This window comes from Wolffia australiana, chromosome 10, assembly GCF_029677425.1.
Source record: "Wolffia australiana isolate 7733 chromosome 10, ASM2967742v1".
Taxonomy (NCBI): Eukaryota; Viridiplantae; Streptophyta; class Magnoliopsida; order Alismatales; family Araceae; genus Wolffia; species Wolffia australiana.
Window position 1 is genome coordinate 5455348 of NC_135844.1, and position 14640 is coordinate 5469987.

Below are 14640 nucleotides of genomic sequence, written 5' to 3' on the forward strand. Positions count from 1 at the left end.
ACACAATCCCTTGTATCTTCTAGAGCATGAGGTGTAGCTTGGCACCCGTCATAACAATATAATACAACATATTAAAAGTCCGAAACTCGCCCTTATAAAAAATATGAGTTTTGCTTATCCACGAGTAAACGAGGTGTTCTCAATCGGCGAAGCCTTAAAGCCTGAGGCGATCTCAATCGGCGATGCCTCTAGGTGTTCTCAATCGGCGAAGCCTCTAAGGTGTTCTCAATCGTCAAAGCCTCCACTGCCTTTTGGCTGAGGTGCTCTCAATTGGCGAAGCCTCCTTGGACCGAGCTGAGGAGTTCTCAATCTGAGAAGCCTAAAACACCAAGGTGTTCTCAATCGGCGAAGCCTCTAAAGCCTAAATAGATCTCAATCGGCGATGCCTCCAGTAGTTATCAATCAGCGAAGTCTCAAAGTTGTTCTCAATCGGCGAAGCCTCCTGACCTTTTAAGAGTAGATCTCAATCGGCGATGCCTAGAATCCTGCTTTTCGAATTTGTACACATTAATACTACGTCGTCTGTTTCTTAATGGTTTAAGGCGAAAATATGAAAATAAGAAAATGTAAGAATCAATTTTGAAAAAAAATATGAATTTTAAAATTTTCAGCTAAATATATTTGAGGCATGATAAAATAATTTTTAGATTTCATAAATATTTACTTAGATATATTTTTAGAATGATATTCTGATTTTTCTAAATTTCTCAATATTTTAATGAATATTTGGAGATGAAATTCATAATCAAAATAATTTTTAGAAATATTTTTTACCTTTTTCTTCTAGAATTGAATGCCAAGATGGCAATCTGTCATAAAAATTGGAGAAGAGAGATATAGGAGGAGAGAGAACATCAGATGGCTTGGATTGCTCTAATTTAAATTATGACATTTGACAATCTGTAAGGTCTTTTGGGCTGAAATTTCGAGGGTAGTTCCATCTTTCCCTCATCCATCCATCTGCCATCTGGGATGTATAAATAGAAACCCCATAATTTTGAAAAATATATTCATATATTTTTCCCCTAATTTTTAATAACAGAGTGGTTAGTTTGTTCAAATTCTTGTTATGGTCTATTCTTGCACTCAAAGAGTGAATGATTGAAGGAGGGATGTTCAATTCAAAACACTTCAAGAAAAAAGCATCACTCGGCATGTCGGTCATTGACGATGAGGTTAGTGTGATCTTCATATGTTTTTTACTCACTGTCTTCATTCTTTTTTGCTAGGTACCTCTAGCGATAACCTAGGTTTTCACTACCCCTCACGCCTATGTTGGCACATATCTGCCTCCATCTCAATCACACTAGAAACGATAAAATTGTCATCACACTTGTTGGCATATATTGGCGGTCATCTCCATCATAATCAGAGGTGGTATATCTCTCATGTGTTCTATCCACTCACATCCATTGCCGTCAACCATCACTCCATACTCCCAAAGCAACAGATATGGTATTTAAATTAGAATTAATTACTAATTTTCTATTATAAAAGTATATTAAAATATCATAATTATTTTATAAAATTTGGCTATATTAGGTTAGATGAGATTGATGTTTTGAATTACATTTCACTACTTGGCTTTGTTAAACTAGATTTACATTTTAAATACAAAATTTTAAAAATTGACTTTAAAGATAGAATTCACACATTCATTACTTGCTCCTAATGGATTCAACCCTTGCTTGCTTTCTGCTTGTAAGCAAAAATATAAATATTGTTACATAAACCAGAAGCCTTAAATGATATCTTTTAGCAGTATTTTTTTGTTAATCATAAGGTGATATCCCCATTTTGTGAACTGATTTAATATGTTTTAACTCATTTCATTTCCATTCGGCAATTTGATTTTTCAAATCGTTAATCTTCCCCACAGCAGCCAACTCTCTTGGAGATTGCAAACTGTAAGCTCAAAAAATGGCTCTCTGAATAGCAGATTGGATGCCCATCATATATATAAAGAGTAACACCTTCCCGTGTGTATTAAAAGATTTGAATGTATGTTATATGTGCGTACATGACCATTAATAAAATAAACTTAAATTACAATATAATTTTATGACATATCTGATGTATTTTCTAAAAGAATCATTTGACCTCATGACGTCATTAACCATTTAAAAGACTAACCTATTCCCACTACAAGTATTAGACTAAAAGAATACCATGTCTTACCCATATCTTTTTTAGAGGCTGGCAATTATAATTCGATTTATATTAAGCTATAAGCAGCTCACTTCGACCCGATCTTAACAAAGTAGAAACTGTGATAAATGTTCAACAAAATGAAATTCATTTAAAAAAAACAAAAAAATATAGAAAAAGTGAAGAGTAAGGGATTAGTATTTCAATCTATCTAAAATTGAAGAGTGAACTAATTTATCTAAAATTAGTATTTCAATTTGAGTAGTGAAGTTTTCATACTCTTCATGTGTGTTCAAATGCCTATCATTTTACTAAGTTAGGAGTTCTAACTCCCATCCATTTTGGGTTTGAACATATTTACTAAGGAATTATCAGCACACTGTTGTGTGTTGAAATCTGAACTTGTTCTCTCCCTTAATAGAAGCTATTGAAATATTCAATTGGTGCTAAATTTCCATTTTAACAAACACAAACAGAGAAATGGATGAATTCAATTCGAGGGTTATGAGTTTCCACTACATAATCTTCAGAGGTTATGCATCATATCATAATAAAACTCATTCGTGGAGAAAAGATCAACCAGGACCGACCTTTGGTATGTCGTAGTGCTCGCTGAGGTTGGCCAAGTACTGATTAAACTGATGAACTCGATCTCGATGGGACTTGCACGCCTCTTTCGCAAGCCTCTTCATTTCAATCTTCTCTCTGTGATCCAAATACCTTCGCTCCGCCTGAGTGAATTGATCTAGATAAAATGGCTGACGATTGTTCCCACCATCCAATCCTCTAGTGTCATCAATCTTGGAGTTTCCATAGTCTTGATGTTCTTCAGAGTTCTTCTTCTTCTTCGTCTTCTTCTTCGTCTTCTTCTTCTTCGTGTTGATGTCATTGGATTTGACATTGAGGGGTTTGCCTTTGAGCCACAGCTTTCCCACAACCACGGTCTCATAATTCGACATCTTCCTTGATACCCACCTGGCATAACATCAGATAAATTGATTATGAGCATGATCAAGAGCAATGGCTTGTGAAAAGGAGAAAGAGAGAGAGGAAGGAAGAGAGAGAGAAAGACCAATGTAATGAGGGGAGAGAATGGAGATGAAGGGCAACCAAAACAACTAATAGATAAAGAGAGGGAGGAGCTGTTGAAATTCAGGGTAGGAGAGTTGAGAGATGAGGAGAAGAGAAAGAGGGTGAAAGAGGTCTGCAAAAATGCAAGGAGAAGCTGAGAGAGCGAAGAAAGGAATAGATGAAATGAAGAGAGATAGATAAAGAATGAGGTAGATAAATAGAGAGATAGATAGTGAGATAAAAGATGGATAGATAGCTAGGTTGATAAATAAAGAGATAAAGAGAGGGAGAGGGAAATGGAGGAGAGTAAAAAAGAGAGAAATGGGAAGATGGAGAGAAACGTCAACTGAAACATGAGACTATAAGTTAAAGAAGTTGCAGAAAGGTATTTGGGAAGAGAATTTGTTCTAAAAATTTAACTTGAATGGTAGAGGAAGGTCCGGCAAGACAAAGATATTGCCATTGGGATCTTGACGTTCCTCCGCTAGATCCTTGCAGGCGACCACCAACTGGCGCCATAAGAAATGAGAAAAGAGGAGGCAAACTAATATACATCAGAAGAATCATTCAAACGACTGAAAAAACATTAACTCTTGTATAACGTGGTATTGTTGTTCATTCTTTGATTCAAATAATCATCCCATCATAAATGAAAATGGAAATATAAACATTACAAACATGACGCAGAAAAATTATGATTTGACATCAACCCTCATTTAGAATCAGCCAAAACAATGTCTCCTTTCCTAATCGATAATTTCCCTTGAGATCCTACGGATCTTCGAGATGTGTGGCGTCAACAAGATCAACAAGAATCAGAAAGGCTGATCAGATAATTAAAGCATTGAGATTCTCCTCAATATTAGCACATTAATATCTGATTTAGCAGGAACAAGAAGGGACGTAAAACCTACAAATCCAATCAACCGATACACTTCCACGCTTGAAATCGAAAAAATAAGAACCGTTTAACAACGCAGTTCATCGCATTACGTGACTTCCCGCAATCACAATCCAGCAGAGTACTAGAAAAATTACCTGTAGCCGAAAATCAAGGAAGAACCGATCGATCAACCTCACGCGATTGAAGATTCATCGCCCGCTGACACGGACGTTTATATAGTGGCGCCAACGAAGTTTCTAGAGGCTCCTCCGCGAAGAACACTGCTCCAATGAGAGATTGACACGTGTCCTGCTTAGCTTCAGTTTTCTAACGGTTTGATATAATGTGTTTTTTATTAGACGATTTTGTTTTAAAATGCCATGTTTTTATTCACACTATCATGGAAAATTGGAGAAAATATATAATTATATTTATAATATCATGTTTGATTCGACAGCCACCCCTACGAGTAGCGAGTGGCGAGAGTGACATTCTCTAAGCATGATAGGGAGCGGTGGAGACTGGAGAGTATAGTGCAGGGACACGGACGGGACGGTTTTTTGTGCCATGATGAAAAAATCGTCCCGTCCACAAGACTGGACGAACGGACGCGACGGTTTTCCTATCATCGGACGAAAAAACCATCCCGTCCTGAGGTCTCGGATGATGGGTGGTAAGGGAAGGACGAAAATCTGTCGGATTCGCTTCCGACAGTTGAGATCTTGCCACGGAGAACCGTCCCGTCCTGAGGTCTCGGACGATGGACGGTAAGGGAAGGATGAAAATCTGTCGGATTCGCTTCCGACAGTTGAGATCTTGCCACGGAGAACCGTCCCGTCCTGAGGTCTCGGACGATGGACGGTAAGGGAAGGATGAAAATCTGTCGGATTCACTTCCGACAGTTGAGATCTTGCCACGGAAAACCGTCCCGTCCTGAGGTCTCAGACGATGGACGGTAAGGGAAGGACGAAAATCTGTCGGATTCACTTCCGACAGTTGAGATCTTGCCACGGAAAACCGTCCCGTGAGAGAACAAGAATGAGAAGTGAGAGGGAGCCGGCGACCGTGCACAAGAGGGGTTGGAGGAGGGGGAGGGGCATTGAAAAAAAGTTAATTTTTTTTCGTCCAGGACGAGAGACGCGATGATTTTTTTCAGGATGGGACAAATCTGGCCAACTCGGGACGCGAACAAACTATTTCATCCACGAACGAATTCCCCCTGGACGAGACAGTTCGGACGATTCTGAAATGTACGGACGCCGAACGGGAAGATATTCATCCCGTCCTGTCCATCGTCCATGTCCCGGACGATTCGGAACTATAGTGGAGAGAGACTCTAGGCAGGACTGATGGTGACTCATTTCTTTTACTCCAGGCCTAGATGAATTTTAGAGACTCTGCTGATGGTGACGTCTATGTCGATGCTTGTTGACGATGACACTGTTATCATGATTTAATTGTTCACCAGTCTACATCGTCATCCGAACGTGCCAATCCCTAGGTCGAGGAATAGAATTTTGGGCCATTAGGCTTTACTGGGTCACTTTTTTTTTTGCTAACTAGTCTAGGGTCTCATCCTTTCCTATCGATGTCGATGCTTGTTGACGACGACACTGTCATCATGATTTAATTGTTAGCCAGTCTACATCGTCATCCGGACGTGCCGATCCCTAAGTCGAGGAATAGAATTTTGGGCCATTAGGCTATATTGGGCCAAAGTTTTTTTACTATGAGTCCGGGCCTCATCCTTTCTTTTATCTTCGACGATGGTCTTTGACAATGTTTACGCCGACATCAAAGTGAATGATGACAAATTTTAGGGACTTCATAGATGGAGGTCATATGTATCGATGCTTGTTGACGATGACACTAGTGTCGTGATTTGATTGTCTATCCATTGACGTCGTTATGACGTGTTGTCGTCTGTACTTGCCAATCCCTACCAAGGGAATAGAATTTTGGGCCCTTGGGCTGAAGTTTCTCCTAGTGGCCCACATTCCACAAAAAACCCACATGTTCTAATTTTCTTTTATTATTCTCCCTGAGTTGAAATTCTGTATAAGTGGTCCTTAATGGGCCCTAATGGGCCCAAAAAATCATCCACAAATAAAAAATAAAATTGTCTTTTAGTTTTGTCTAGTGCTAGATTCTGAGCCATTTCCAACGTGGCACAAAGACCTAAAAATAAATTACTTTGGCGCCATTGAATTTTTTCCCTATACATATATAGTGGGCTAGGGATGGTCACGCGGTTCGGCACAGAAATTAGTCCCACGCTCAAAGCCGCCTTATAGCAACGCAAAAAAGGCGAGGGAAATGAGAGAGAGAGAGGCGCAAAACGAGAGAGCGAGCCAGAGAGAATTGAAGAAAGAACCCCCCCAACATTGCGTAAACGAGATTTTGAATGAGCAAATCACTCTGCTAATCGTAATTAGGAGAAAAATCGCAATCACGCACGGCACGTAAATGGACCATCCCGTATTGGCCCTTTCCAAGTCTCCACAGAAAAAAATAAATCGTCTGTGTCTATCCCGACGTGTCGCTCTCCGCTTACTAACCCTTTCCTCGACGGTGCTACCTCTTTATCTCTCTCTAATTTTTGGGTAGTTTGGGTGTGGTTAAGAATATATTTCTCTCTCTCTGTCTATAGTTCTTTCTCTCTCTAAATTTTGGGTAGTTTGGGTATGTATGATTTAGAATATATCTCTCTCTATCTGTCTATTTCTTTCTCTCTCTAATATTTGGGTAGTTTGGGTGCGATTAAGAATATATTTCTCTCTTTCTCTGTCTATAGTTCCTTCTCTCTCTAAATTTTGGGCAGTTTGGGTATGTATGATGTAGAATATATCTCTCTCTCTGTCTATTTCTTTCTCTCTCTAATATTTGGGTAGTTTGGGTGTGATTAAGAATATATTTCTCTCTTTCTCGCTGTCTATAGTTCCTTCTCTCTCTAAATTTTGGGTAGTTTTGGTATGTATGATTTAGAATATATCTCTCCCTCTATCTGTCTATTTCTTTCTCTCTCTAATTTTTGGGTAGTTTGGGTATGTTTGATTTAGAATATATCTCTCTCTGTCTGTTTGTCTATTTATTTCTCTCTCTAATTTTTGGGTAGTTTAAGTATATGATTGATTAAGAATATATTTCTCTCTCTCTCTCTGTCTACTTCTTTCTCTCTCTCTAATTTTTGGGTAGTCTGGGTATGTTTGATTTAGAATATATATCTCTGTGTCCATTTCTTTCTCTCTCTAATTTTTGGGTAGTTTGGGTATGTTTGATTTAGAATATCTCTCTTTCTCTCTCTGTCTGTCTATTTCTTTCTCTCTCTACAAATTTTGGGTAGTTTGGGTATTTTTGGTTTAGAATCTCTCTCTCTCTCTCTATCTGTCTATTTCCTTCTCTCTCTAGTTGTAGGGTAGTTTGGGTATGTTTGATTTAGAATATCTCTCTCCCTCTGTCTATCTATTTCTTTCTCTCTCTAATTTTTTTGGTAATTTAGATCAGAAAGGGCCAATATCGACGTGTTAACGATGACGTGTCGCTCTCTGATTGGCCGATTGCTCCGTTTCTCGCTCTATATAAATACCTGCAGAGAAGAAAAGCTTCCATGGAAGAAACGGCATGGTGGAGGTAGTGCAGCTTCTTCCTCCGCTCGAAGGAGATGAATCGGAGGAGATCGAGGCCAGATCGACGTTCTGGCACAGCCCTTCGGCTACGGGATCGATCTTCCACCGTCTCGATCGAAGAGGTACGCGATCTCGCGATAGAACGAGTTTTCTTTCGCGATTCTCGGATTCCGACTCAGAGATCGATCAATTGCGCGATCGGATCGCCGCCAACCTCGATCTCTCCGATCGGCAGGATTTGGGGGGTTTTCGCGAGGTAGACCGCGCGGATCTCGATCTCGATGAATTGGGATTTGTTTGCACCTGCGGGGAGCCCTCCTGTTGGGACTGTATACCCGTGGAAGGAGAAGGCAGGGATCAAAATTTGGATTTTGACTGGGAAGAAATCGTGATTGGCGGCAATAATAATGCCACTGAGGTCGAGATCGAACGAGAAGAATCGAGGAGTGTCGAGTGGGAGGTGCTGTTGGCCATGAATGACGCCTTGGAAAGGAATTCTTCGTTTGGGCAAGAAGATCATGATGATGGGTTTGTTCATGCTCCAGAGTATGAAGTCTTGTTTGGGCAATTTTCTGAGAATTTGATCATCAGGGGAGCTCCACCTGCTGCTAGATCTGTGGTCAAGATGCTTCCTTCGGTTGTTCTAACGATGCAAGAGAAGGATATTAAAGAGAATTTTGTGTGTGCGGTGTGCAAAGAGGAGATGGGTATGGGAGAGGAGATGAAGGAATTGCCATGTTTGCATTGTTATCATGAAGAATGTATATTGCAGTGGCTGAGGATAAGAAACACATGTCCAGTTTGTCGCCATGAGCTGCCCACAGATGATCCAGAGTATGAAAAGCAGCGAGCTCGGTTGGGTTTAGAGAATGAAGTTCCTTCTCACTGGCACAATTCCATGTGAGTTATTGCCAACTTTTGTGTGAAATGATGGTTTTTTTCCAAATTTTGAGGAAAACTTAGTCGAGCGAGCAGTTCTAAGAGGTATACTGGGTTCCTGTTGATTTGGTTTCTGGTTTTTTTTTCTTGGAGGGGATTTTGTTAGCATGAAGATGCTGTAGAATTTGGTGTGAGGTTTGTACTGTATAACACGATACAGATTGACATTCATAGACTCGGTTTGTAGTTATGAAGGCATCTGAATATGTTGTATAATCTCTACATCTCATTTTTCTTATGGGTCTTTTAATGACTTATGCCTAACAAGATTCCAAATTGCTCTAATTTTTTTTCTGTTTCTGAAAGAACTGCCGTCCTGACTTGCATGAGATCATAGATTTCTTTCTGTTCAAATGGAAGCCAAACTTTTTTATGAGTTTAAGAGTTAATGTTTGTGGTTTTAAAAACCTTTTCAAGTAAAACTTAAGTTGATCATCTTCTGGAGTTAGAAACATTCTCTGTGTGGACGTCCCTAAACCCTAGTTACATATTTTATTATTAAGTACACGTTCAATACCTTTTCTACCACTTATTTCATCACTTGATTTTATATTAATTCTTCTATTTGAGTTATTTCTCGCACCCAAAGGTGAGTATTTTTTTGTTTTTTAAATTTCTACTCTGAGTGACCAAATGAGAACAAAGGGAATAGTATATGGGGATTGACGTGGTAAGAAAGGGTTGATCTTTGGATAAAATACTAATATTAAAAACATTGATCTCATTTTCTTAAAAAAAAATAATTAAAACATTGATCTCTTGCTAATAGCGCTAGAGCTATAGAAATCTTACATTTTCACCAACTGATGCTGGGGAAAACAATTCAATTTGATTTCTAACTTTGTTGTGTTTTCATTCAAATTTGAACATCATATGGTCCACTGGTGACGACAATATAGAATCAGTTTTATTTCGTCGTAGCTTGATTTAATCCGTCAGTAATACTCATAAGCTCAAAATTGGCTTAGAAACACACAATTTTACAAAAGCTTGAAACACGGTAAATTTATTTTCAAAATTTTGTTCTAATATGATTACGCTCTATGTTATGACTCTGAATTCACATTTACAAGTTAAAGATAAAAAAACTCCCCCCAAGTTCTTAGATGCTCTGAACAGCCATAGGAGCTTTCTTTTCCATTTTTTGACATAGTACAATGATGACAAAATCATCTTGAGAATCAGATTTTTGCGTAAATTTAATTTTCTGGGTCTTCATTTTTTTACTTGCCAAGATGGATATCAAATTGCCCTTGAAAACCAGATTTGTCAATTAGCTACTTGGGCTTTTTTTTTTCTTCAAAAAGAAATTTACTTGCGCATTTCAATTTATATACATCCCCCGATTGGTGCAGAATCGCCTTGAACTTGATAATTTTCTATAACTTAACAATGGCACTGCAATTGAATTTTGTTAGAAATTTAATCGGGGTTTTATTATATTTTTCACTTCAGTAGATGCGCAGACAGGAACGCATGCAATTGAAAAAAATTTCAGAACTTTTCTTGGCCCATTTTCATTTTTTCACCTCTATAGATGTGCCTACATAAGCCCCTGAAATTAAGATTTTCAGAAATTTAATTGTGATAGTTCTGTTTTCTTTAACTTGCCTAAATGTTTATAGATTCACCCTGCAACTGATATTTTGTGGTAATTCCATTGGCATCTCTCTATATTTATGCGAGAAAAATAAGTCACCCTGAAATTTGGTCCCACGATCTTGCACCCTAATGCCGTACCAGTTACACAATCACGCTGACCTCCTCAAGAAGGCCTCTTTTGTAGTGCCGTGTGAGATAAACACTTGGTTTTAGAGGGTCACATGCATAAGGTTCTTGGGCACCGTAATATATATTCAGCTGGGGGGTTTATGAAAAATATCATTTATTATGCGAGGGCCCGACGGGCCCCCATGCAATCATATTCTCTAGAGTAGGGATGTCTCTAGAGAATTAATGTGGATCGAAGTGGTATCATAGATAACATTTATCACACAGGACTACATAGATACCGCTAGAGGCTGGATGCGTGTAACTTGTGGCATCAGATTCAAGGAACAAACTAGTCGGAAATTTGACTCCGTGTAAGGTGATTTGATCATATTGTTTTGTTGTATTTATTTTATTCTGTCCCAATATTACAATTACCTTTTAGTTAATGCTTTTAGCTAGATTATATTTTGTCGTCATCGATCCCAACGATGGTATCAGGGACAAATTTCCTCGCATCCTGAGGTCTATGATTCTCCTTTGATGTCTAAGAGTGTCCTGAACTTGGTAGGTGAGGCTTAGTATAGAGAGACAGATGCCAGCAGTTTGGCATGTTGATGCCATTGCCCCACATCTCCTAATAAATGATAGAACATGATACCTAATAGAGCCGGTACTAGAGGTCCAGTTTCTAGTTTTAGGCATCATGCTAGGAGGAATTAAGGATGCATTGATAATGAAGAGATTCAGAAAATGATTGGACTAGGCTGAACAAATATCAGTGATCAGAAATAAACAAACAATATAGATAGTCAAAGAGCATGAATGATAGAATCAAAATTAGGGTTTTTGTTTGTCATTGGTGCTTTTGACTTTAGTCACTAAAACATTAACATGCACTCACTTAAATGAATCTAGCTAGTGATGAGTACAAACCATCTTCACAAGCAATGACAATGAAGGATTTAATATGCTTCATATAGTGATTAACAAGATGAGGGTAGATACATATAAAATACATTATATTGAGATGATAAAAATGCAAGTCGAAGAGGTAATAAGATGAAAATGACCAAGATGAATTATAGTAAATAGAAGATAGTGATGTGCACAAGAAAATGAGAGCAAACGAGATGAAGAACAAAATGATGAAGAATTAGGGAGAAATACACACACACACACATATATATATGGGACAATAGATGAAAACCTCGAAAAACCTTTTCATGGCAGCAAAAGATGACATTTGTTTCAAATTTTGATGATTAAATCAAAACAAACTTTGATATTTTGTAAGAAACTTGTTCTGCCTTTGACTTGTTCCCTAGATTAGTGTTATGAAGTCGTTCATGTGTCCAAGCTCTAGAGCTCCTTTGACTTGTTCCCTATGTAGTCTTAGTTCGGGTACATCAAGAAGTTCACGAAGACGATTGATTAGCCAAGATGGGATCATCCACAACCTTGGTATAAGAGGTGACATCTCAAGGAAGATGATGTGATGAAGTCTTTGGCTAAGGTACTGAAATATCAGGAGAAGAGTTCTCCGATGATTTCTGATTGTATCAGTACTAACTCAGATGACTGATTTGGGTTTGATAGTACACCATACCCTAAGTCATTCTAGGAGTGTCACTGGACAATGGACTATATGTTCAAGACAACTGACGGTGAACAGGTTTCATGTGTGAGTCAATACACACTCCCCTGTATCTTCTAGAGCACGAGGTGTAGCTTGGCACCTGACCTGTTGGAGACTAAATCTATTAGTTGGGTTAAATCAATCCGACATTTATGAATATATATGATGATATAGTAAATTAATTTGGAAGTCTAATGAAGGTTATTGGGCCGCAATAGTCGTTAACTAGACTGATACATGGGCTTAGACTATCGCAGGAAAATGATTTTTTTTACGTCAGAATATATACTTAAGTTTTGGGAGTTTTTTATGAAAAATACCCACTAAGTCTAAATAGGGAAGGCCCTGAATGAATTCACCCAGTTTAGATATTTCAATGGCTTCCCCTTCGTCTCCCTTCTCACACTTCCTCTCCACTCCCCATGTGATTGGGATGGCGTAACGACGACGACAAATATTGAAGGAGGCTCATCAACAAGGAGGAGATCCAACGTGCTGAGGGCTGCGTGGATACATCTAGAGGCTGCACACTTGAGCAGCTTGACTCATCTTGCTCCAGGATCCAAGAAATCACAAATGCGATCCATGCACAGGTTCTAAGTTTAATGTTTTTAATGATTCCGTTTGATTATGTTGAAGTCTTCTGTTGAAGAATATTATGATTAATTCATCCATATCAAGACATGTAAACCCCAACAATAAGTCCATTCACGATCATTCTACTGGGTGAGCTCCTAGAGTTCTCTATCTTATTTTCAATCTTGGTTTAACTTGTGTCTGTTTAATAGAATATAATTTTCATATGGTTTTATTTTGTTATCTTAATTTACATAAAGTCCTTTTATAATATTATGCACTCCAAGTCTTCAGCCTTTCGCAACTCAAATTACCTAGTCGTTTGTGCCACATTTCCATATCATACTTAGTATAATTAGCAATTAAAATTAACTTTGATTTTAAAATGTCATCTGTATAAGTTATATATATGTTCTTACCTCTTCATTAAATAAATAGGAGTTTATCAGAAGTCTCTTTGATAACACCCTAAATTCCGTATTTATTTCAAGAAATTAGCACAATTTATTATATTTAAAGAGTTTAAAATGGGGTTTTTATCATATATTGCATATTAATTAATTTTTCAAAAGAATTCTGATTTTTCCTTAATTTTTTTGTTAATTTATGAATTTTATGGAATTTATTTGAGCTTGGAATAATTATTTTAAAATGAAATCAGCAGGTTTAGAATTTAATTTTGATCTTAATTAATTTGGGTACAGATGACTAAATTTTCTAGGATTTTATTGGATTTTTTGGGAATTATTTGAGGAAGAAATGAATTTTTAAATGGGAAAAGATAGGAGTTTTTGAGACATTTCTAAAATCTGAGGGATTTTTCATATATTTTTGTTACAATTCTATCATTAAAACAGCTCTCGGCCGTGTGCGCAAGCGTAACACTACTATTCAAATAGTTACATGGTTTGATTACAATTAAACAGGATTTTTTAATGATTTTCAGGAAAAATGGAAGAGAGATAAAGCGAGTAGGGCATAAACACAAATACTTTTCAGGTGGCACCCGTTTGCACGCGCCCATTTAATCAGGGACTTTTTTACAAAATTTTGAGAAATCCTCTCTCTAAGCGGTAAGTACGCCTCCCGTGCAGCGCATACACAACTCAGGCACGCAAGGTGACGAGAAACTCTTTGATTGGCTAACGTTAATGAAAGTGCACAGGTACGTACAAAGCGCTTTGTATGAGTTTTATTTTTCTATTTTTTATTATTTCTAGCAGGGGGCACGTGGCGCGCCGAGAGCGGAGGCGCCAAATAAACTTGAAATTTCACAACCAATCAGAGAAGGACATGACATTGTGTGTAGAAAAAAAGGTTAAATTAAATAAATGAAAATTAATCCAACCACTTAGATTGGTGGATTTTCATTTATTAATAACTTATGATCCTGAACTCCGATTGAGGTGATTTTTTTATGGATTTTCTCGTCTTGACTTCCTACTTTTATCTGTATAGTTGAATCATTCAGATCAATCCTACATTGATGAATAAACATTAATTATTAACTGGGGGTAAAATTGTAATGTTTACCATGTAACCTAAGTATAAAAGCCAAATTTCGAGAGGAGGAGGTCATTTTGGAGGTGGCTCTAGCACAGCCTCAAACAGAGAAGAGCTTCATCCTACATAAACCCTATTAGGTGCTTTCTATTTCCTTGTGTTTGGATTTTAGTGTCAATTGGAGTATTTGTTAGTGTAATTTGTGACTTTGGTTGTTGATCTTGGTCTGTGTTTCTAAATCGCTTGGCTTGATCGTCATGTACAAGCCCTTACTGAGATTGAGAGGAGAGATTGTGAAATTTACCTAGCTATTCCTTTTGCACATTAAAAGAAAATATAGAAGTTTGATTTCTAGGAGATATTAGATTGCCTTTATGATCTAATATATAGTAAATTTTGTTACCAAATTTTCCAAAATAATTTAATACCAAATCTCCTTCTTATCCCCTCTAATGAACCCCTTTGATCCTTTTATTGGATCAAAGAAGTCAATCCAGAGTTCCTCACTTCTTTTATTTTTCTCATCTCTTTCTACCCCCCCTTCT

The 14640-nt window shown here is 37.7% G+C and overlaps 1 protein-coding gene and 1 long non-coding RNA gene across 2 annotated transcripts; one reads left to right on the plus strand and one right to left on the minus strand.

Moving 5' to 3' along the window:
* Positions 1 to 2621: 2621 nt before the first annotated feature.
* Positions 2622 to 4324, minus strand: LOC144708901 (uncharacterized). Its single transcript, XR_013582885.1, has 3 exons — positions 4258 to 4324; positions 3640 to 3728; positions 2622 to 3123 (listed from the first exon to the last, which is right to left on the minus strand). It is a non-coding gene; the product is annotated as an uncharacterized LOC144708901 (long non-coding RNA).
* Positions 4325 to 7695: 3371 nt separating this feature from the next.
* Positions 7696 to 8903, plus strand: LOC144708487 (uncharacterized). Its single transcript, XM_078581850.1, has one exon. The coding sequence runs from the start codon at positions 7724 to 7726 to the stop codon at positions 8630 to 8632; it is 909 nt and encodes a 302-aa protein (XP_078437976.1). The 5' UTR covers positions 7696 to 7723; the 3' UTR covers positions 8633 to 8903.
* The last annotated feature ends 5737 nt before the right edge of the window (positions 8904 to 14640 follow it).